This window comes from Sus scrofa, chromosome 18 (assembly GCF_000003025.6).
Source record: "Sus scrofa isolate TJ Tabasco breed Duroc chromosome 18, Sscrofa11.1, whole genome shotgun sequence".
NCBI lineage: Eukaryota > Metazoa > Chordata > Mammalia > Artiodactyla > Suidae > Sus > Sus scrofa.
The window spans coordinates 1852540-1877679 of NC_010460.4; the positions used below are offsets into that span (position 1 = coordinate 1852540).

Genomic DNA, 25140 nt, shown 5'->3' on the forward strand with positions numbered 1-25140 from the left:
GAGCTCAGTGTTACATATATTTTCATATTTGGTATAAAAGGTGTGCTACCTAGGTGGTGCTTTTTATTCAAATCCATTATTAGATTATTTTTAAAGCCGTGTGCAACATGGGCAAACTCCTTTGCCTCGAAACTGTTTCCTCCCATGTTGTGCACTAACCAGCTAGAACTTGGCTGAGTCTGTTGGAGCAGAGGGGCCATCATCTCTAGAATTAAAAGCAACTGACACAAAAACCTGGTGATGATAAGTTTCTGCTCTTCAGTTCCCCGTATAGACTGAGGTCAAAGGGGAGAATCAGCTTAAAGGGAGCTGTAGGAAGATAAGTCAGGATATTTCGCACCTGCAGTACCACAGTTCTTCTTCCCTCTCTGTTTTTTTACCTCTGGTCTCTTTATACATGATTCAAAGAACGCCTCTTCTAAGAACGTCTCTGACTGTGTTGGTTTCCTCGCGATCCCTCAACGTCATCAGCTATGTGTCACAGTCTCGGAGGGGCCCGATGTGTGGCAGACATGACCACTCTGGTTGATTCCCAAACACAGCGAAGGATTGAAAGAGACGGGAGGGAAGGCAGGGCTCAGGAGGGCTGCCGTTTACGAGACGCTGGTGGCTGGGGGACGAGTGGTGGTTGTGGCTACCGAAAGGAAGTGTTTGGGTGTTAATGCCGCCAGAGGAAGGAGGGAGATGGGGCCGTGGCTTCAAGGAGGAGAGGTAGGATCATTCGGCTGTGGGCGTGCTGAGCAGAAGGGCCAGTGGGAGAGAGCGCGCAAGTGCCAAGGGAAGGAGAACTGCCTCCAGTGTCAGGTCGCCTGGCCAGTTATGTCATCTAAACCTCAGGTCTGCTTTCCGTCAGACAGGTATGGTAACGGTAGTTACCTCACCCTTCCATCGGGAGGACTCAGTGCCAGGCAGTCATTTGCATAGAGTGTGTCGCCCAGGCTCCAGCTCAGTGAAAGTTAGCTCTCGTTGCCACCATCTGAGAGCTTAGTGCCTTTGACTGCTAAGGGGTCTAGAAGCATCACTGTTATTTGGATAGAGCATTAGAAAGCTGCTAAATACAGTAGAATCGGCTCTTCATTGTTTACACATCGTTAACTTCAGCAGGCTTAAGGTTCCAGATTATTTTTCCCAGTTTGAAATGACGTGTACTGAAGCAAAAATCAAAACCACCCAAATGCAGACCCTACTAGAAACGTTTAGAGGGCTTTAAAACCCAGTAGTCGTGACGTGTTATCTTACAATAGTCACAATTTTCAGCTTTAAAATCGTTTACATGGGAGGTGCAAGGGTTATTATTAGTATTATTAGTATTGGCTGCACCCATGGCATGTGGAAATTCCCAGGCCAGGGACTGAACCCGAGCCATAGCTGTAACCAGAGAGTGACACCACCGGATCCTTAAGCTGCTGAGCTACCAGGGAACCCTGCAAGGGTTATTATTAGCGTTGCGTGCTTGTCTAAGTGTGTTAGGTGCGTGTTGGAGCCTTTCCGTGTTACGGCTCTCTGTTCTACAGGAAAACTTGGCAGTGACTTGCAAAGTTCCGAACAGTGTTGGGTAAGCTCTGGAGTACTTTTACATGGAGCTGTGGGCTGCGTCACAGCCAGGACCTCTGTGGCTCTGATGCAGCGTGTGGGTCCCTGCCATCTTTGCCACAGCTGGCTGGCAAGTGTGCATATGTGTTGCATCCCTTAAAACCCTTTGCCCATTGGTTGCATCTGACACATCAGCTTACAAGGTGACACTGAGGAGAGTTTAGACAACACTTCTCCTGGGTAGACTCAGCACAATTACTTGAGTAATGACAAACTTGTCATATGGTTAAATTAAATTTCCTTTTCTTCCCTTTGGCCACCCTCCTGGTGCTGTTTTACTATGTCTAAGTCTGGTGGAGCCCCTCCATGGCATATGGCCCCACCAAACTCCCCTTGGTTCCCCTGGGCAATCGATTTTAAAACAGGCTCTTGCATATTGTGCCGAGATGCGGAAATTGGCCACTAGCAACGGCGGATGCAGAGCTTGAATTGAAAATCAAATTAAGCAGAATTCTCTACTTAGTTTTTAATTAAACCACTATGTTAATTCAAACAGGACACTTTAGGCCCGGGGGGTGGGGGTGGGGGTTGGCCGTGTCCTTTTAAGGGCCTTGAACGGCCTCTCCCCTCCCTCCCTCCTCACCTTGGCGAGTGTTTCTTTGTATTAGGCCATCTCCTCACTGCTCCCGTTCTCGTAATTCTCCAGGGTAGGAGAATGTGAGTTGTCTTCATAACGCAAGGGGTTTTTGTTTTTGTTTTGTAAGAAGGTAACTTTTTTTTGCAATTCCAACTTCCTGTTAGCAGTTAAATATCTGTCTCATTGAGGTTATTTTGCTGTCCCCTTATCTTGTATTAAGCATTGCCTGTGTTCCTGTGTGTTTGAACCTTAACCCAGCACTCACATCTTAGGTTTCAACTCTGATGAAGAGGTCGCATCTATCTGCTGGGGTTTATTCGTGTTTTGTGGTAGAGATGTTTTTTCCCCAGTTTTTATCTTGACCACTCGCTCGGTCATACACCCAAGTTCGAGTTCCCCGGGGTAGACAGCCCTCCTGTTCCTCTTACATCTCAGATCCGCTCTGCGAGGGTCTCCCCGCGCTGCTCCGAGAAACCTCTCGATTATCTGGGGGTGATGCCAGAAGGTCTTTTATTATTGCGTAACGAATTCTGAAACCTCTGGCCAAGGTTTAAATAAGAGTTAGGAATGTATTTGTTTCATCATGTATCTTAACATCTTACTTGGAATTAAAATATTAAGAGGAAAAAATACCATGAGGAAAAAATTCAACAACTTAATGAAAGCAGGAAAAAGAAAATCTTCAGGGACAGATTATTTCATAAAGCAGAGCTGCTTCTGGGGGTGACTGTATACCGTGCCTCCCGTTAATGCTTATCTTTGATTTGAAGTCATGGCATAAAATTTAACATAAGTGACAGCAACATCCTGACCAATTACCTAAGCCATCCAGACATCCCCGAATGGCCAGAACCTAGCACGCGGTCGGTGGGATTAAGAGGTTAACTCCTGTAACTTCAAACGAAGTGCTTGATAATAAAAGCAGAAAGTACAAAATTTGGGGTAACTTCCTTTCTTAATTAATGAGCCTGGCCAGGTGGAAGCGGCGCGAGGAGCGCCGAGCTCGGAAGGTCTGTGAAGCCGAGCCCCGCGACCGCACAGCGCAGGAGGAACAGAGATCGCTTTAATATGTTTCTATCCTGTGTCACAGTTTGAAATTGTCCTGGTTTACGTCCCTTTTGGCAAACTTACATAAAAGTGACCCTGTACTGTATTTTATGACCAGATGACTTTTCCCCAGTGGCTAATTTGGATCAGGCCTCCGTCTTAAAGAGACACAGAAATGAGTAGGAAGTCCCGCTCGGGTCTCAGGGAGCCTTCATTGCATTCTTTCATTATTTTTGCTCGTTTTTGCCACTGATCATCCATAAATTTGTTGGAAACGAGTGATTAAGGAAGTGCTGCTTAGTGTTAGTGGCACATGCACATATTTGGCTTGGTTTTTGTGGGTGAGAGGAAATCACATACAAAAAAGGAAATTCCTGCTGGGCCCTTTCAAGGAAATTTACCTTGGGGCTTGTTTTGATCTTGGTGTTTATACAGAAAATGGAGTCATATCTCACTAACTATTGTTATGTGTTAATTTGATTTTCCCAACACCTTCAAGAAAAAAAAATCATTCAGCCATTTCTTAACAGAATCCCTCTACCCCACCTTCAATTGGGAAGACTCAATTTTTCCTGTAGAAACTACGTGGATAAAAATGATTATTTTTCAAACATTCGATTCTGGAGGGGTTTTTATACTCGAGGTTCCTGTTGGAATTGTGACTGTACAGTAAAAGGCATGGTTCTACTACTACAAACGGGACGTTTCAGACATTGAAGCCTGACCTATGGGATCTCAGAGAAAGACACATAAAAGTATTATTCTCAGGGAAAGGGTACATTTATTTCACTTAAAAATTATTCTACCGAATAAGGATTTTGAATTGAAAATCATTTAGTTAATGAAGTGACATTAATTTTTTCACTATTCCTAGTATAGTTGCAGGTTGGAGGCAATTAAATCATAACTTTAGTACAAAGTTATCGTTAAACTTTTGGTTATTGGCTGTTGTTCAATAGCAGCTGTGTTTTTAAAACATCACTGAGTTCCCTCATACTTTGCAAGGCACGATACTTTGAACGGGGCCATCGTATAGCACTTTCATCTTTCCATCTGTCAGAAAAGGAGCAATTTCTCCCATAGGGCTGGATTGACTCTTTACTTGCGTCATAGGGTAGTGGCAAAACCATCAGCGTTGGCATTCAGAAGACTCGGGCTTAACTCCTGACCCTTCTCTTTACTGACCTGGGACTTGAGGCATGGTTCCGGTGTCCACACCTGTAAAATGGGCTGCAGGGCTTGCCTTGTCCGTGGGTTGCTTCCTCTGATCTGTTTGTAAAGCACCAAGACGCACTCGAAACAGCAGTTGTCGTTAGGTGCTGAAGTGCACCAGCGCTGCAGGTCAGTAGTGAAACACCCGGGAGATTTGTGTGAGGTCACTTTTTATTTGTAATAGCAAAACTCCCTAAGAGTTTATAGTGGCATCAACATAGCTTAATTTATTTACTTTTTAAAATAGAAGTGGATTTATCTTACGGCGGTAGAGGTGGTAGAAAATGGGTCTTGTGTTTAATAGGTAACTGTGTTTCAGACTTTATTTTATATGATGATTCTATTACTAATGCATGTCTCCTGATTGTTAGAGGAAGAGAAGTTTTGGTAAAGAGGAAATAAAAAATCTCCAGGTTCAGATTTTAAAATAGTTATACTTTTTCTTTTTTTTCTTTCTTTTTTTTTTTTTTTTTTTTGTCTTTTTGCTATTTCTTTGGGCCGCTGCAGCGGCATATGGAGGTTCCCAGGCTAGGGGTGGAATCGGAGCTGTAGCCACCGGCCTACACCACAGCCACAGCAACTCGGGATCCGAGCCGCGTCTGCAACCTACACCACAGCTCACGGCAACGCCGGATCGTTAACCCACTGAGCAAGGGCAGGGACCGAACCCGCAACCTCATGGTTCCTAGTCGGATTCGTTAACCACTGCACCACGACGGGAACTCCAATAGTTATACTTTTTCTTAAACTGGCCCTAATAATGCTAGTATCCATAAAACAATTTTATAGGAATAATCATTGCCATCAATTAGAGTTTCATTTCTAAAGCTTTTAGGAGAATTGAGCTGCCCACCCTTGGTTGGAGTGAGCTTTATTTGAGAGTAAAATTAAATGTCAGATTTAACGCTGACTAGAGAGCTTCTTACACGATTCTGATCCACATACAGGCCTATGGGATAAGAGCTCACCCAAGAGGCTGGAGCTTGGATTGTTAAAACCTTGTATTTATTTGACATTTAAACTCATATTTGTTTGTCTATAAAATCATGTATTCATTATGTCACAGTGTTATCTTCTGATCCAGTGAAACAACTGCCAGTCTGTAGCTGGAACTTGGCACATTCCTTTGCAGATCTTTTATTTGGCCGTTGGTACCAGAAGTGAAAGTCGCGTATTCAGACACATCAAAGGCAATAGGATGGCTTGATAGTTTTGACATCAGTTGATATTTTAGGTTGTAGTGTATCTACTTTTCTTTAAAACGTAAATCCTTAATAGTCATACTACTTAAAAATTTACTGGTTTGTGTACTTTCTGTTAAGGAAGGGAAATTCTTATCTGGAAAGACACGTTCTTACTGTTCTAGAGTGAATTTTAATCCAGCTGAACTGTTAAAAACACAAAATATAAGGTTGTGGGTTTGATCCCTGGCCTTGCTCAGTGGGTTAAGGATCCGATGTTGCTGTGAGCTGTGGTGTATGTAGGTCGCAGACTCTGCTCGGATCCTGCGTTGCTGTGGCTGTGGTGTAGGCTGGCGGCTACAGCTCTGATTCGACCCCAAGCCTGGGAACCTCCATATGCCGAAGCAAGCGGCCCTAGAAAAGGCAAAAAGACAAAAAAAAAAAAAAAAAATTCTTTTTGAAGTATCAGAAAGACTTATCTGATCTCTTAATGATTTTTTGCTTCCTTCTTAAGTGCCTGGAATTAGATATTTCTGATTTATTTTTAAGAAGAGATTTAATGAAGCACTCTGTTGTAGTAATAAGTACTTAGTGTATTTTGTAACTTAAATATGCTTTGATTCAGTATTCTGAATAAGATTTCTCTTCCTGAGTTATCTTAGTTCAGGCTTCATCATTTCTTACGTGGATTGTTACACCACTGTCCCTCTGTGTTTTCTGCGTCTAGTTTCATTCCTACACAAGGTAACCTCCACACTGCCTTCCTTCATTATTTTATTAATAATGCTCTGTCTGTAACTCAGCTCCATCAAATCTCCAAGGTCAAAAGCCAAATGGGCACAACAGAACTTCAATGGTAACTGAAAAAATATGCAGACTTGTTTTACACACACACACACACACACACACACACACACACTCACACACACCCAGCCTTAGCTCTGGTAGAGGTTTGGAGTTAGGGTTTAATATTACTACCTGTATTGTTAGGAAACCCCAAGTCGAGAGATCAGCATAAAATTTTTTTTAAAGTATTATGTATTATTTTAATCTCGTATAATATTTGAACCTAATGAATAGTTAAGTAAATTTTAATTTAAAGTGGTTTATGTAAATATATAATTAATGCTGCTTTTAGAAAGTTAATTTAGGCTCATAATACGTATAAATTTCTGAGCTAGTCCAATTTATAACATGGGCTATTTAATTGCCCTTTTTTTTGGTCTCTGTAGGGCTGCACCCACAGCAGCATATGGAGGGTCCCAGGCTAAGGATCAAATCGGAGCCGTAGCCGGCAGCCTACACCGCAGCCACAGCAACACAGGATCTGAGCTGTGTCTATGACCTAGACCACGGCTCATGGCAACGCCGGATCCTTGACCCACGGAGCGAGATCGAACCCGCAACCTCACGGTTCCCAGTCGGATTCGTTTCTGCTGCGCCACGACAGGAACTCCTCATTTGGGATGTTCTTTACCCTTTTTCCAGACCTGAGAGACTTTGTGGTCCCTGCTTCAATCGGCTTGGATTCGTCGACAAGTATGGGCACAGGCTTTTCCTTTGCTCTCCGCTTCAGCTTTGGCGCTGTTCTGGCCTCTTGTGGCCTCAGTGTTGTTTAAAGAAGATCTCTTCCAATGTAGTGTTCAAAAATTTCTTCTCAAGATTCCAAGATGACCTCTACAAATGTCCAAGCCCTTCCTGAATGAATCTGTGTCCCAGCATCTTCAGTGTTTATAATTTCCCTGTGTCTTATTTGGCTTGCCTGCAGCATACTCACGAGGCTGATGATTTGGCTGATTTTCCTATGTATCTTGCCTTCTATCGGCTTTTCATTAATATTTTAGTTCTAAAATACAAGTTTAGAGAAAGCCAATTAACCCCGCATTGTATTTTATATCATTCCTAATTACCTGTCAACATTTGTACTTGGATTATTGTGTAATTATAATTAGTGTGTACATATATTTTATGTCCTTCTTACATTAATAATTTATTTTGTGTACATAAATTTTCTGGTGCCAGGAGAAATTGTCCAAGACTTGGAAATGGGCAAAGGCGATCCTGGGTGTCCTGTCAGTGGAGTCCTGGGCATCGTCCACTGGACACTGAGGATTATTTGATCTTACGGGCTGTGTACCTTTGGCAGTTTTTTTGTTGACTGGCTCTGTTCTATCTCCTTAGGGTTAGCATTAACTTGGAGGAAACTGAGAGCAATGCAAAGGAACTTTAATGGAAATATAATCGAGGAGTTCCCATCTGGCTCAGTGGTTAACGAACCTGACTAGGAACCCTGAGGTTGCAGGTTCGATCCCTGGCCTCGCTCAGTGGGTTAAAGATCTGGCGTTGCCGTGAGCTGTGGTGTAGGGTGCAGATGCAGCTCAGATCCTGCATTGCCGTGGCTGTGATGTAGGCCAGCGGCTACAGCTCCGATTCGATCCCTAGCCTGGGAACCTCCATGTGCCGCGGGAGTGGCCCTAGAAAAGACAAAAAAAAAAAAAAATATATATATATATATATATATAATCGATATCTTCCCTACACAAGAGATAGCCCCCCAAATGCTTTATTGTCTCACAGGACATTACCCAGTTTTCCATCCATTAGCAAATTGACTTTAATTTTTCCAGTTATCTCAGTATATCTGTGTTCTTCAGATTCTCCTTTGTCCTGGTTTTAAGAGAAATAAAACCGTTAGCTAAAGGATGTGAAGAGCAGAAAGACCAGGGGGCTCAGAGAGGAGCCGTCCTCAGCGGGCAGCCGTAACACTGGCTGAGCTAGAGCTCCGCTCGGGGTCCGGGAGTGGAGAGTCGGTAAACACAAGGGCCCTCCAAGGCACCGGCATCCGAGACACTCACCCAGAACCTACTCCTGCCTGTCTGCATCCACTCTCTAGATGCACTGTTCCCGGAGGCAGGAGATGATAAGGAAGAAAGCAGGATACTAAGTCTTGTGTTAATGTACGGGGCGGAGACTCAGGACGCCCAGACATTTGGGAGAAGCCGACATTGTGGTGAGGGATCAGTTTTGATGTACTACTTAGAGGTCATGACAGAAAGACTTCAGAGCGATCTGAAACTATTTCATCTGGCATTTTAGGCTTTCTTGTGGCAGAAGGAATTAAGGACATCTCGTCCTCCATATTGCCAGAAGTAAAAGCCCTACTGAGTCATTCTGATTAGAAAAAAAATCAAGTTCTGGCAGTTTCCGGGATATTTCTACTAGATTTTGAGATGAGCTAACTCTAATTTCAACAGATTTGTCTGGAGCTTTGAAGATGGAACACTCACAGTGGTGTTTTAGGGGACTCGTTTCATCCTGGTGCAGAAGGTAGATAAGGACAGTCTGGAAGGCACACTGTGTGCTGTTTTCTATTGGTTAAACGTGGGAATGAGAACATAGCAAACTGAATCTAGCCATCTACACAGACGATCATCACCAAAACTTTTTGTTTCCGCTCTCGAGGTTGCTTTAACGTTAGATAACCTGTGACTGTGATCCAGATTAGGAGAGTGAGAGAAAACAAGCAAGTGAGCCCTCCAGAGAGGCAAGAACAGATCCACGAGCAGAGGAACCATCATGATTAAAACACAGGCCAAGGACTAAAGGGAGCCTTCTTAGCCTGAGAGTGAATATCTGTCCTAAGCCTACAACTGACGTTGTTTTACTAGCACAGTGTTAAAAGGATTTACTTTAGAATCGGGATGCCGCATCGAGTACTCTCACTTCTTGCAACAGACAGCACTGCGGTCAAGTTCTCTACAGCACCGTTAGACGAGAAAAGGAACAGTTGAAGGGAACAGATGAAATGGTTACGATGAACAGATGATACTGTCTCTTGAAAAAAATACTGTAGAATCTAAAGATATTTTTTTTCCCTTTTTATGGCCTCGCCTGCAGCATATGGAAGTTCCTGCGCTAGGGGTTGAGTTGGAGCTGCAGCTGCCTGCTTACACCACAGCAACAGCAACACAGATCCAAGCCACATCTGCCCACCATGCCAGATCCATAACCCACTGAGCGAGGCCAGGGGTAGAATCCTCATCCTCAAGGACACTGTTAGGTTCCTAACCCTCTGAGCCACAACGGAAACTCTTCTAAAGATAAATTTTTACTCAAATTAAAAAATTTGGCAAGGAAGCTCTATATAGGATTAATCATTGAAAATCAATAAAAAAGCAACAAACTGAAAAATCTAATTAAAAATACATTGTATAATAGCAAGACAGCCTACTATGGTATGTTGAAATAAACCCAACAAATGATTTTAAAAATCTCACTGGGAGTTTCTGCTCTGGTGCAGTGGGTTACGAATCTGACTGTAGCGGCTCAGGTTGCTGCAGAGGTGTGGGTTTGATCCCTTGCCCAGTGCAGTGGGATAAAAACTCCACTGTTGGAATTCCCGTTATGGCACAGTGGTTAATGAATCCGACTGGGAACCATGAGGTTGTGGGTTCGATCCCTGGCCTCGCTCAGTGGGTTAAGGATCGGGCATTGCCGTGAGCTGTGGTGTTGGTCGCAGACTCAGCTTGGATCCTGCGTTGCTGTGGCTCTGGCGTAGGCCGGAGGCTATGGCTTCGATTCATCCTCTAGCCTGGGAACCTCCATATGCCTCGGGAGCGGCCCTAGAAAAGGCAAAAAGACAAAATCAAAAAACAACAACAAAACTCTACTGTTGCTGCAGCTGCAGTGTAGGTTGCAGCTGTGGCTCAAATTCAGTGCCTGCCCTGGAAACTTCCATATGTTTCAGGTGCAGCCATTTAAAAAACAAAAATCTTGCCAGTGGATGTGGCCCTGAAAAGACAAAAAGAGACAAAAAAAGGGGGGGGGGGTTCCAGTCGTGGTACAGCAGAAACGAATCTGAGTAGGAACCATGAGCTTGCGGGTTTGATCCCTGGCCTCGCTCAGGGTTAAGGATCTGGTGTTGCCGTGAGCTGTGGTGTAGGTCGCAGATGCAGCTCGGATGCAGCTCGGATCTGGCGTTGCTGTGGCTCTGGTGTAGGCTGGTAGCTACAGCTTCGATTAGATCCCTATCCTGGGAACCTCCATATGCCATGGATGCGGCCCTGAAAAAAAGACAAAAAAAGACAAAATAAATAAATAAATAAAATCTTATTGATATAATATATGGAAACAAAAAAATCTTATTAAAAAGCCTTAGCTAAATGGATAGGTATTCTATGTTTATGATTACTTTGGATGTTAAAAATAGCAGTTTTCAAATTAATTTTTAGAGTCAGTGCACTTCTAATAAAATTTCCAAGAGGTTATGTTATGGCCTGTGACAAGGAGATGGTAAATTTCTTATGGACGATCAGAGAGCCAGGAATAGCCAAAGCAGTTCTGAAGAACGTGGTGTTGGAACTTGACTCTGTCAAACATTAAAAAAGGAACGAAGGACTTGAATAGACATTTCTTTGAAGAAGATATGCAAATGGCCAATAAGCTTGTGAAAAGACCCTAATATCAAGGGTCTTTAGGAAAATGCAAATCAAAGCCACAAGCAGCCATTAGAATGGCTGTTAGAAAAACAAAACAAAAACAGAGAAAATAACAGATATTGGTGAGGATATTGAAGAACTGGAACTGTTGGTTGGAATGTGAAATGGTACAACCTTGTGGAAAACAGTATAGTGATTGCTAAAAAATTAAAAGCAGAATTACCGCATGATCCAGAAATTACACTGCTAGGTAGTATACAGAAGAATGGAAAGCAAGGACTCCACAGGTATTTATACACTCATTTTTGTGGCAGGATTATTTATGTATGTAAGTACGTATGTATTTTTTGCTTTTTAGGGCCGCACCCACAGCATATGGAGGTTCTAGGCTAGGAGTTGAATTGGAGCTACGGCTGCTGACCTGTACGTCAGCCATGGCAGTGCTGGATCTGAGCCATGTCTGTGACCTACACTGCAGCTCATGGTCGTGCCGGATCCCCTTACCCACTGAGTGAGGCCAGGGATCGAACCCGCATCCTCATAGATGCTAATCGGATTCCTTTCTGCTGTGCCACAGTGGGATCTCTGCGGGAGTATTTATAGTAGCCAAAGGTGGGAACAACCCAAAATTCCATCATTGGATTAATAGATAAATAAAATGTGGTGTGAACATATGATGGAATTTTTTTTTTGGCTGCACCATGGCATGCAGCAGTTCCCAGGCCAGGGACTGAACCTACACCACACGGCGCCCCGAGCCATAGCCATGACAATGCCAGATCCTTAACCCACTGCACCATCGGGGAACTCCTGGAATATTATTTAGCTTTAACAAGGAAGGAAATTCTGACATGCCACAACATGGATCAACCTTGAGAGCATTTTTCTGAGTGAAGTTAAGTCAGACACAAGACCCACGCTGTTTGATTCCACTGATACGAGATTCCTAGTATATTCAAATTCACAGAGACAGAAAGGAGTTAGTGCATGTCCAGGGCTCGGGGAGAGATGGGGAGTTACTGTTTAATGGGTGCAGAGTTTAAGGTGGAGAATATGAGAAGTTCTAGAGATGGATGGTGATGATGGTTGCACAACCGTGTAGATGAACTTAATGCCACAGAACAATACACTTAAAATGGTTAAAATAGTCACTTTTATGTTATATATATGTTATCATAACCAAAAAAGAGGAAATAAATGATGAACACAGCAGTTCAAATTGGTGGATGACATTGGACAGGTTGGTGAGGCAGGTGTGTGTGGTTGGGAGGGCTCCCTGGGCTGCCGGGTGCATAGTGGTCGTGATGTTCCTTTAAGTTGAGTGGTGCGTCCACAGGTATTTAATAGACATACAGCGCTAAACAGGGTGTAGATAGACAGACCTCAGAGATGGTGCGTGTTCGCCTCCAGACCACTGCAATAAAATGAATATTGCAATACAGTAAGTCACCCAGGTTTTTGGGTTTCCCAGTACAAGTGAAAGTTACAGTTTTACTATGCTGTAGCCTATTAAATGTGCAATAGCCTTGAGTCTGAAAAAAAAAAACCAAGCAGGAGGAATAGCTTTGTAAAGCAAGTCAATGCCAAGTTTGCCGCATTGACTGACTCTTCCTTTCATGAACCATTTCTCTGTAGTGCTGTTGGGCAGCATTTTACCCAGAGCAGAACTGCTTTCAAAATTGGACTCTATCCTCTCAAATCCTGCTGCGCCTTATCAACTAAGTTTACACAATATTCTGAGTCCCACTGTCAGGTCAGCCATCGTCACAGATCCTCACCAGGAGTAGATTCCATCTCGAGAAACCACATTCTTTGCTCATCCTTATATGAGAAGCCCCTCCTTTTCTGTGGAAGTTGATTGTGAGATTGCCGCAATTTCGTCCCATCTTTTGTTCTTGTTTTCTTGCTTTCTCTGCCACATCTGCAGTTCCTTCCTCCAGGGAAGCCTTGAGCCTCTCCAAGTCATCCGTGAGGGTTGGAATCAGCTTCTTCCAGCTCCTACTAATGTTGATATTTTGACCTCTCCCCATGAATCGTGAATGTTCTTAATTGCATTTAGAATGGCACATCCCTTCTAGAGGGTTTTGAATTGACTTTGCTCAGATCCATTAGAGGAATCACTGTCTATGGCAGCTATGGTCTTATGAAATGTGTTTCTTAATCACTGTCTATGGCAGCTATGGTCTTATGAAATGTGTTTCTTAAATCTTAAAGATTTGAAAGTCAAAATTACTCCTTGATCCATGGGCTGCAGAATAGAAGTTGTGTTCAGGTGTGAAAACAACCTTCATCTCATTGTCCATCTCCACTGGAGCTCTTGGGTGACCAGGTGCATCGTCAAGGAGCAGTAATTTTTTTTTTTTTTTTTCTTTTTAGGGCCACATCCTGCAGCATATGGAAGTTCCCAGGCTAGGGGTTGAATCAGAACTACAGTTGTTGGCCTGCGCCACAGCCGTAGCAGTGCCAGATCTGAGCCGCATTTGCGACCTACACTGCAGCTCACAGCGACGCTGGATCCTTAACTCATTGAGCGAGGCCAGGGATGGAACCTGCGTCTTCATGGATGCTAGTCACATTTGTTAACCACTGAGCCGCGATGGGAACTCCCCTTCAAGTTTATAACTAAAGAAATACTAGAACAGAATTAGAAGAAAAGACCCTTCCTGGCTCATCATTAAAGTATTTTGATGTGGTTCAGTGTACTGAAAAGTATTTTTTCCCCAAATTTAGAATTATGTGTAAACCTTTTGATGCAAAGTTCATGTAGTGTTTTTACAATTCAGTTCTTTCATTTACATGTTGGAAACTTTATTTATTGTATTAATTTATTTACTTGCAATTGGAGGATTTTGTTCAGTATCATAAAAATTCCTGCCCATAAATTTAAATACAGTGAACATTGAAGTTCAGTGAAGTAGCAATGTTGGTATTATTATTTTAACTTATCCTAAAATACTTTCTTTTTGTCACGTTTTTGTAACTTGAGAATTTTAGAGTTTTAATTTTTCTGTTGTGTGTTATTGTATTAAATATATATATGACCGTAGAACATACTGATGTTAAGAAACATTTCATAGAGCTTAACAGTGCTTTCTAGAAAAGCTCTTTGCGTTGACTTGGGGCCAGACCTCTTTTTGTCTGTGCTTTTGATGATTACTTGGGGAGCAAAGGGGAAACGCCTGACACTCTCTAGGGACGCATGTGTGTCGTTTTTCTGGGTTTAAGTGAGTAACACCTGCCTTTACTTTCTGTTCTCTGTTGGTGCTTCTGTTGCTCTTTCCCAGATGACTGCATGCATGTTTGGCGCAGCCTTGGTGTCATGCTGAACAAACCTTATCTTAATGTTACTAAGAGACCCTTTTTGTCAAATGGAAACAATAGCTTGATATTTATTTGAAATGTTCCTTGAATGTAGAAATTTTTCCCAGGCTTTCCTGATGGGTGGAGACCTAGTATATAAAGTGGTGTTTACCTACTTCCCAAGAGGTCAGGATGTCGATGCAAAATCTTGTTTAAATGTTCATCACCATAGAAACATATCAGCGTCTCGGTGGAGCTTTTGTAAATATATTGTGATTTTCACTTCATTGATGTCCAGTACAGAGTATTTAATGTATGATTGGCCAGCACAGAAATTTCAAGAAGCAATTCTATCACAACTGTTTTAGTGTCTTCGACTTTACTCATCCAGTGCTTATTTACGTCTAAGGAAATCTCCAAGTCTCCATGTGTTTATTAGCCATTATCAGCTTGTTTAATCTAACTTAAACTGTTGCAATGTTGAAATAGTTGTAATTTTCCAAATAATACTGGTATGAAACTAATGTAATTAATTATCTAGTTTACTCTCCTTTAAAACAATGTGATGCTTCCTTGACAGAAAGAAAGTATTTTATTTTGATGGTGCTTTTTTTTTTTTACTAGTACAGGAGTGCTTCTTACACTCTGATTTTACTAAATGGGATGGAGTTTCGTTAAAGTAACGTCGGTTTCTGTTTTGGGGGAGGGGTTAAAACAAGTGTTCACACAAGGGATGGAAAGGTTACAAAGTTGAGGAGATCCTGGCACTATAGGGCATAGCGTAAGCATTCAGAATTGTGTGACGCTGTGTGTCATACAGCTGTCGATGACAAGTCCTTCTTATAGTCCTGCAATCTTTATTCAGGAGGCTTTTTTCACTTTTTAAGATGAACAGTGGGGGCCTTCGATGACGACGACAGTGTTTTGCCACTTTGTTGTTTGCAGGGAATTTCAGTAGGTATTCTGACATCTGGCGCATCTTTTAGCTCAGCGTACGCAAGAATGGAGTTGGTAGGGACCTTCCCCTTGGGGCTTCCTAGCTCCTGATCCTGACTCTTAATGGAAAAATGAGCAGTAGGCTTATTTTTTTTTGCTTATATGCTGCCCTGCTGGTGATTAATGGTAGCGATAAAAGCTCTCACAATGCTTTTCATGACTTTGAAGACAGAACCACATACAAAAGTTTAAAAACCTCACACATCACATGCCACAAAGCCTGTACTCGTTAGGCTTTGTAATATTTTATTGCTCTCAAGAAAGGTAGTGATAGCAGTTTATCTGTTCCGATGCTCACGTGAACCAGTCGGTGCTAAATTAACACATGAAGTCTCTCATCACTTACGTTCCCATCACCCCTCTTCTCTGTTCTAAAGTTGTTGAAGGTAAAAAATCTGCCACACTTCATTTAATGGACAGATTTTGTTATGTTTTTCTATTGGTTTTGCCTCAGCTCATAAATGTGACACTTCATTGACTTCAAGTTGGGCTGATTTTGTCCCATTTAGTCACAAAGAGAGAATAAAATTAACGAAAGGGAAACAATTGTCCTAGCCTCCGACTGGATTAAGTCAGAATAAAAGTTATTTCTGGCTACTTAAATTATTTTCAATAGTTCATAAATCAGTATAATCACATTCCATAATTTTGATAACTTGCTGTGTGACAGCCTTTTATGTAAGTGTAATATTCCCAGTTTACTCTTTTTTATTTTGATTGAGAGCCTGTTTCTTTTTATGAGCTATTTTCTATTTCAAAAGAAATGTCGATCAATTCGAAATAAGTTTTGAAGAGTTCATATGCTTTGAGTACAGAGTATTTTTGGTTAAATGTTTCTTAAGCATATGAGGGTACATTTTGGACATTTCTTCTTGATATTATTTATATATTTATGATGGAAGAGCATCTTCTTGAAATAATATAGCGTGTTTCTTTTTTGAAAGACTGTTCGCATATAATTTTTGATCCCATAAGGTATTTGTTTGAGGGACTTAGTTTGTAAGTATATATGGATAGATAGGTGGGTATTTATCCTTATTGTCACTTTTAGACTGGGTCATACTTACGTTGCATTTTGAATACTAATTTTTCTCAATGAGAGGGTGTTCTTTTTCTTTGCATATATAGAAGGGAGTGGTTTTTTATAACGATTTTTGTTTTTTCCATTAGAGCTGGTTTACAGTGTTCTGTCAATTTTCTACTGTACAGCAAGGTGACCCAGTCACACGTACATGTATACATTCTTTTTTATCACATGATCATGCCCCATCATAAGTGACTAGATATAGTTTCCAGTGCTACACAGCAGGATCTCATTGCTTATCCATTCCAGAGGCAGTAGTTTGCATCTACGAACCCCAAATTCCCAATCCATCCCACTCCTTCCCCCTCCCCCTTGGCAACCACAAGTCTGTTCTCCAAGTCCATGATTCTCTTTTCTGTGGAAAGGTTCATGTGTGGCGTGTATTAGATTCCAGAAATAACTGATATCAAATGGTATTTGTCGCTCTCTTTCTGACTTACTTCGCTTAGTGTGAGAATCTCTAGTTCCGTCCATGTTGCTGCAGATGGCATTCTTTTGTTCTTTTTTATGAGAATGGAGTACTTTTTGAATGTAGTAGTAGACTTCCTCTTTTTGACATGAATGCTACTTAAAACTCAGTGAGAGGGAGCTGTGGCATGTCGAATGAGGAGGTTACTTTAACCAAAGTGATGTTGAAAGAATTTCACATCAAGGTTAAATTTAGGAAAGTGATCAGAAAGTACTTGAGAGTACAGAGGGTACTCACGTCAGCTTTTGCTGATGTAATGATCAATATGGTAACTGCTAGCCATGTGTGGCTGTATCAGTTAAAAATAACTGAAGTTCTGGAGTTCCCGTCGTGGCTCAGTGGTTAACGAATCCGACTAGGAACCATGAGGTTGCAGCTTCAATCCCTGCCCTTGCTCAGTGGGTTAAGGATCTGGCGTTGCCGTGAGCTGTGCTGTAGGGGGCAGACGCGGCTCGGATCCAGCATTGCTGTGGCTGTGGTGTAGGCGGTGACTACAGCTCTGATTCGACCCCTAGCCTGGGAACCTCCATATGCCATGGGAGCGGCCCCAGAAATGGCAAAAGGACAAAAAAAAAAAAAAAAAAAAAAACCCAAAAAACAAAAAAAACAAAATCCAAAAAACTGAAGTTCAGTAAAATAAAAAATCTTCTGTCCAGTAGCTATATTCTCAGTGTTCAATGAACATAATCTGGCTACTAGCTGTCTTATTGGATAGCACAGAGTAGAGCATTTCTATAGCACAGAGATATCTCTTGGACAGTGCTGTTCTATGCTGTTGAATCATAGGTCATTTGTTTTCTTTCCTCTATAATTATTTTGCACACTATCTAGACAGCAGAAGAAAGAGCAAAGCCCAACTTTAAGGATATACTTGCTGGTTAGAGAATGGTGCTAATAAGATTTGATTTTTATTATTTGTTACTGCATGCATGCATCCATTTCCCAGCTGCTGGCCTGTACCTGTGTCAGAAGTTATGACTGAGAGAGGCAGGATCAGATTTGCCTTTCGAGCTCACATTCACATGCTGTGTAGGCAGCAGGTTGGAGAGAGACAGGAGGGAGCTTGTAGGACTGCTTGCCAGGAGGCTGAGTCGTCGCACAGGCCAGACAGACGTGGTGGCCATAGAAGGGGAAGTGGATGAATTGGAGTTGCAGTGACACAGGCGAATCCAAAGGGCTTGGTGTTTGACTGGCCCGGGGCCCAAGGTGTGTTCGTGTGTGTTTTGAGGAGGGGCAGGTGCAGCAGGAAAAGAGGCAGCGAGGAGGTTTCCAGTGTCTGGAAGAAAGAGCAGAGTGGGTAATGGTGCCATTTATTGAGAAGGAGCAGGTTTAGGGGATGAGATAATGTACTTGATTTTATTTTATTATTATTATTATTTTTGGTCTTTTTTGCCTTTTTCTTGGGCCGCTCGCATGGCATATGGGGAGGTTCCCAGGCTAGGGATTCAATCAGAACTGTAGCCACCGGCCTGCACCACAGCCACAGCAACTCGGGATCTGAGCCGCATCGGCAACCTACACCACAGCTCACAGCAATGCCAGATCCTTAACCCACTGAGCAAAGCCAGGGATTGAACCCGCAACCTCATGGTTCCTAGTCGGATTCGTTAACCACTGCGCCACAATGGGAACTCCTGTACTTGATTTTGGAATTCAGCCTCAGGTACCTGTGAGGCAGCTAAAGGGAGGTGGCCGCTGGGATGTGTGGACCTCGGCTTCAGTGTTGGATTTGGACTAAAGGTATCAACTTGAGAGCTGCTGGCCCCGTGAAGAGACAGGACCATCCAAGGGAAGAAGGAGCAGTCCCTCTGCGGGACGTCTTCATCCCCCAGATGAAGGGACGGAGGGGCCACTTTGGGCCGGTCCTTGGGAATTGACAAGCCCCTTAGTAAATCTGCCGATGCTCATGTTTGCGAAGCACGGACACAGCTAGTGAAAGGACCAACATCTAAGATCGAGCCGTGGGAGGAAAGGGAGCTGAGATAGTTCCCATTATAGAAGGAAAGGACTGTGAGCAGGGGCCGAGAAACTGAGGGACGTGCAGGCGTCCCTTCCTGAGGGAGAGGCGCGGGCCGCGGTAGTGTACGTACCTGGGGCATGAGATTGGGAGCAAGGCGAAGGGAGAACACTTCCAAATCTTTGCGGGGTTGTGGGTAGCCAGAGGTCAGAACAACGATTGCCAGGTAACACTGAAGGCCGGCTTTGGAATGCAGTGTCGACACGTTCTCATGATTTTAAAAATTTCTTTAGCAATGCTTGAGAATTCGGAGTGATCTTCCATGTGGAATTAAGCTGGTCTGGTGGAAGTTAAAGGAACCAGGAATAGTAGACTTTTACTGTACTGTATTGAAATATGCTGGTTCACGGTAGGGTTTGGACAATGAAACCAGACTGATGGGAGGGGGCGGGAGGATCAGGGAGGGGAGGTGCCAGTGATGAGGATGCAGAGCTGGGCTGAGGGACGGCAGGGTCGGAGGACACTAGCAGGTGCGGAGCGAGGAGCAGCTTCCCAGCGTGAGATCGCCGAGGTGGGCCTGGGAGGCGAGGGGGTCTGCTCCGTCCCTGTGTGGGCAGCCGCAGTGGGTTGGAGGCCGGGGTCGTTATGAATATGGCACTTCGGGTGCAGGGGCTGCGGTAAGTTCTTGGGAGTTGGGTGCTCGTGTCATCAGGAAGGATGGGGTTGTTTCCTCTAGGTCTGTGCACGGTAGGTGGCAGAGACGGGGAAAGAGTCACACGCTGGCCTTAGAAGGTGGCATAAATTTAATTGAGAAACACAAATGATATGCGAGTGCCCAAGCCTCGGAGACTCCAAACACAGAGGCGCCAGTTTGAGTTACTGCAGTTAATCCTGACTAAACCCCAGACGTGGAGTCAAGCGTGTTGCGTAGATTAACTCCTGTGTTTCTCACAACAACCCCAGGAGCGCTAACACCTCTTCCTGTTCTGCTTAGCGGGGAGGGACTGTAGCCGGGGTTCCCCACCCCCCCGGCCCCGCCTGCTATCAAGTCTCAGGGGACCTTTACCCCCGCTGCCTGCCCCGGCCTGGGTGAGAGCTTTCCCAGCTAGATCCTGGGGGCCTGCTCACAGCCCAGAACCCGACTCGTGTGGGCCCTGGTGTGTCCTTCCCCAGGGGGGTGTGAGCTCATTGCCCAGAGCCGTCCAGAATGGCAGAGGGCGGAGGTGTCAGGGTACCAGCAAGCCGACAGCTCCCTTGGCCAGAGTCACAGGTGCTGGTGGTATAGACATGAGACTCTTGGGTCAGAGACGAAAGCCTTCACTCTTCAGCATGCAGGCACAGGAGCCTCCCGGCCCCATCGGTTCCCTAGGACCCTGAGCCCCGTGGGGGCGACGCACCAGGTGGAAGCCACCCCCACAGTGAGCTAGCTCACAGCATAGCTGAGGGACCCCGTGTTTAGGGATCCGGCATCGTTTCTAACGGGCCACAGGCCAGCCTGCCTGCTGTCTGTCCTGCAGGGGGACCTTTCGTACTGAACAGTAAGCAGACCTGCCTCTGCTTCAGAGAGACCTCTCTCTATCTTCCAAGGCTGTTTGCTCTGCAGATGTCCTTGAAAAGGCCGTCTAGGACGAGGACTGCCTCTGTCTGCCTGGGAGAGACTCACAGAGCCTTGGCTTCTGACACAGAGAAGTGGAGCTGAAAGCAGAGAAATGTAACTGCTAAGAAATACTTCTTACCAAAGTATCAGAGGAAGTGTGTAAATCTTACCGTGCTTGAATCCCCAAGTTTATTTTCATGGTAATACTTACTGTTAACGGTGTTACAATTGCTTAATATAATAATTATAACACCCATTATTAAAACACTTTTCTTTGGTATCAGGTCTCAAACAGTGGTGCTTCCGTTTAGCTCATAGGACACTGTTACACGGTTGAGCTCAGATGTCATAACACTGAAGACTCGGGTTACATGTTTTGGGGGCTCTGATATTCCTGTGGGCTGGCTGGGGGCCGGCAGGATGTGGGCTCCAGTCAGGGGCAGGAAAAGACAAAGCCGAGAGGGTTAACACATCCACTCCAGAGCTGCTCTTTGTATCTGTTTTACTTATAGGCTTTCCAGATAATATTCGATTTGTAATTAAAAGAGTCTTGCTTCGTGAGAGAAGAAGAAGGAAGAAAAAAATCAGTGTGAACAGTTGGTGGTCAGTTGGGATCCTCAGTGGTTTGAAAGTTGCGAAGTGCAGGTTCAGAGAGTTCTTCAGTAAAGTAGGGGTGTGGTTTTTAGTAGTGTGCTTGGTGACTCTTCCTGTTTCATCCGGGGTGAGTGAGAGCTGCTGCGAGAGCTGCTGCGTTAAATCAAATGCAGGTTGTCATCACTCTGCTTTCCCAGCCCCCCTTGCTGTGGGCACGGAAGGTGCCCTGGCTCTCGTGTTTGAGGACACATTTTAACCCTCCCGAAGCTGCCTGGTGGTATGGCTGGACTAGTGAGAAAAGCCACTCCCAGCTGGGAACCTGGTCGTGGTTTTAGGATATTCCCTTTGCTGTTGAATTTGAGGAGCTGGGGTACTGGGATTTAAGTGCAACCTACTTCTTCTTCTTCTTTTTTTTTTTTTTGTCTTTTCTAGGGCTGCACCTGTGGCATATGGAGGTTCCCAGGCTAGGGGTCTAATCCAAACTGTAGCCGCCGGCCTGTGCCAGAGCCACAGCAACGTGGGATCTGAGCCGTGTCTGTGACCTACACCACAGCTCATGGCAACGCCGGACCCTTAACCCACTGAGCAAGGCCAGGGATCGAACCCGAAACCTCATGGTTCCTAGTCACATTCGTTAACCACTGAGCCACGATGGGAACTCCTGCAACCTACTTCTTTAATTTAGACATTAGAAGATAGTATTCAGGGCAAAATTGAGATAAGTGTATGTTTTAGATTTTTATTGGTAACTCATATATCGTTAAACTTTTTTGAGAAACATGAGTGTGCTTATAATTTTGTTTGTTGTGTTAGATGTTGTAAATTAGTGTATTACAGTATAAAATATCAATATGAATCTTTACCTTTAGGCAGATTCAGTCATTTAATGACGTTCCAGGAGTATGAGAAAGGTCTGTTTTTTGCCTTGTTCAGTAGGTTTCAAGTTTAAGTCTGGCCTCTAGTTTGGCCCTGAGGTTAGAATTTATGTTTAAAACAAGGTTGTGCATAGTGATTATTTATTATATTCCAGCCTCATGGATTTAATGAAAACTCTAAGGCGGAGAAAGGAATGGTATTTAGTTGATACCAACGCTGTCGGCTCTGTGTTTCTCACGCTGGAGGACCACGAGGCCTTCTTCGGCTGCCCACCAGAGGGCCCTGGAGGCCTGGGGAGCTGGAGGCAGCCTGTCCTCCAAGGCTTTGTGCTTTGTGTTTTCACCAAGAAGGGTGCTCAGGAAACTGTTTGGCTGTGGTGCCTGCATTAGCCTTATGGTCCCTTGATTAGAATCACAGATAAAAATTTGTTAATCTGCGTTCTTGGTGGAAAGTGCCAGGAAAGTAATTAATTGTTTTTAACGGTTCTACGAAATGTTTTAATGAAGAATTTCTTTTGGTACTTTCTTCAAAGCGGAATGGTCTTTTACATAATTTTGGAAAGTCGGTCTAAACATTACGCACTGTAAAGACATGTAGTGTTTTGTTTTTTTTTTTGACCTGCTGATAAAATTTTCTCCCCTTCCAAAGAATGTGTATGCTTTCGTAGAGACAGAAACCTAATTGTTCATGAGATGAAATAAAAATATTACAGTTCTACCTTACATTTTTCAGGGAATCCGAGCCCGAATTTTAGAAACCCTGGTCATGCTTGTTCTCCTGGCCTTGCTCATTCTCGGGATGGTGTGGGTGGCCTCGGCGCTCATTGACAACGACGCGGCGAGCATGGAATCTCTATATGGTACGACTGACTTGTTCAAACCAGGCTCTCTAAGGGAGACTAGAGGTTGGATATAAGTACGCGTCCGCTTTTTAAGACATTTTAATAATTCTTTGTACGGTTAATCCCTGTTGCTAATTTACCAAATTAAAAAGTCTTTAGACATGTTTGAGAAAAGAAATGAATGTGTGTTTCTTGTATGCAGACTGAGCAAGCCGCTTTTCAGATTTTTTCTCCCTTTGGTTAATTGGTTTCTGTTCTTGAAATTCCATGGAGGCTTATTTTCTCCCCCCAAACAGGTTTTGCAAAAGGGTTATTTCCTGTTCTTCTATCTTAGATCTTTTATTATTGTACAATTTAGAAATTGTATGGTTCAGTAGACTCACTTATGATGTTTACTATGTATTAATTTATAGGTATAGTTGGTCCGTGTCTTAATGTACAGTATTTTGGATATACTGAAATGTATTTGCTTTTTCAAATAGATCTCTGGGAATTCTACCTACCGTATTTATACTCCTGTATATCATTGATGGGATGTTTGTTACTTCTCTGTAAGTATTTCTTTCTTTCTTTCTTTTCATTAGTATTTTTCTCACATAATATTGATGGCAAAGGGGAGTTGTTCTGTGTTCTCAAAAGTTACAGGCAAGTTTCCTGATGAGATTCCTTCACAGCTTGGTGACGTTTTAAAACTTGCCCCCCCCTTTTATGTTCAAGGTAAATTTTGATAAGCTGAAACTTTGAAATAATAACACACCTTTTTTTCTTTTTTTAAGGAAAACATCTTCCACAGGGTTAGGGAGGGAGGGAGAGGGTGGGGGGAGGAGAGGAAAAGGGACGTGTGCCCGCACATCTGCCGTCGCGACACCAGCTCCTCCTTTTGTGTGTCATGGTGGGATTCTGTATGATAGCATGAATGTGTTGTCTTTTTGTCACAATTTGTTTAGTTTTCCTTAAGACAGCACAACATGTCTCCGAGATAGAAGCAGATAACTGTAGATAAAAGGGCTTCAGCTATTCTTTTTTTTCCTTTCTGCCTTTTCTAGGGTCGCTCCCACGGCATATGGAGGTTCCCAGGCTAAGGGTCGAATCGGAGCTGTAGCCGCCGGCCTACACCACAGCCACAGCCACGTGGGATCCGAGCCGCGTCTGCAGCCTACACCACAGCTCACGGCCACGCCGGATCCTTCACCCACTGAGCAAGGCCAGGGACCGAACCCGCCACCTCATGGTTCCTAGTCGGAGTCGTTAAGCACTGCACCACGACGGGAACTCCTCAGATATTCTTGTCTGGTTCTCCACTAGTGCTTGCAAGTTGGTCTGTGCCGTGAAACTACTCATTATTGCTCAGCTGCTGGAGTCTTCCCCTGATCGCCTCCTGTAGTTGTCATGTATGTTCCTTTAGACACAGGGATGCTTGTCCTCCACGCGCCAGCTCCTAGAGCTTCCTCTTCGTCTTCACGAAGAGCCCTGTCAGAGCCTAGGCCTGGAGCAGGCGTTTTCTTTCTTTTTTTTTTTTTTGTCTTTTTTGCTATTTCTTGGGCCACTCCCGCGGCATATGGAGGTTCCCATGCTAGGGGTGGAATCGGAGCTGTAGCCACCGGCCTACACCAGAGCCACAGCAATGCGGGATCCGAGCCGCGTCTGCAACCTACACCACAGCTCACAGCAACGCCGGATCGTTAACCCACTGAGCAAGGGCAGGGACCGAACCCGCAACCTCATGGTTCCTAGTCGGATTCGTTAACCACTGCGCCACAACGGGAACTCCTGGAGCAGGTGTTTTCTTACAGAAACCGTCCTGCGTTGGCTGTGGCCGCCGGGCTCGCCCGACCCTGAGTAAGCCTTGTCTCTCCCCTCCCGCAGTGTGCACCCCGGTCGGCCTCTCCCGCATGTTTACGGTCATGGGGCAGCTGTTGGTGAAGCCAGCGGTGAGTGTGTCCTAGCAAACCACTGTCTTTGTCACATAAACATTTTCGCATTTGGAAAGCTTTTAGGTTCTAAGTGAGTGTTCAGAAACATAAGAAGAATATTGTTGTGTGTTAATGACCCAAATTGTTGTTTTCATCTTTTTCATCTTTGGAGACCAAACTTGTTTTTGTTCTTACAATGCTAACTAGAGGCACTCAGGTGAAATTCCTTCTAATAAGTGTTCAGACAAACTTTACAGATATTTGCAGGTATTTTAGGTGTTCACTGTATCAAATAGTAACTATTATGTTTCAAAGTTTGCCTTGTATATTCTTTGATTTTTTCAAAGCAGTTATTTTTCTGAAAATTGACCTACCTATTATATCTTGATTAATTGAATTGTACCTTTCTTTTAAATCTCAGAAATACTGTGTATACATTTTAATATAGTTTTCAGTTGATAGTAG

At 43.8% G+C, this 25140-nt stretch overlaps 1 protein-coding gene across 4 annotated transcripts in view; it reads left to right on the plus strand.

The window, feature by feature from the left end:
• The window catches only part of LMBR1 (limb development membrane protein 1), a 139490-nt gene that overhangs the window by 57078 nt on the left and 57272 nt on the right, over positions 1 to 25140 (plus strand). For all 4 annotated transcript variants that reach the window (XM_021079157.1, XM_021079160.1, XM_021079158.1 and 1 more), the window contains 3 exons: positions 22654 to 22780; positions 23245 to 23313; positions 24629 to 24693. In XM_021079157.1, coding sequence (XP_020934816.1) covers positions 22654 to 22780; positions 23245 to 23313; positions 24629 to 24693 — 261 coding nt within the window. The remainder of the gene's footprint in view (positions 1 to 22653; positions 22781 to 23244; positions 23314 to 24628; positions 24694 to 25140) is intronic.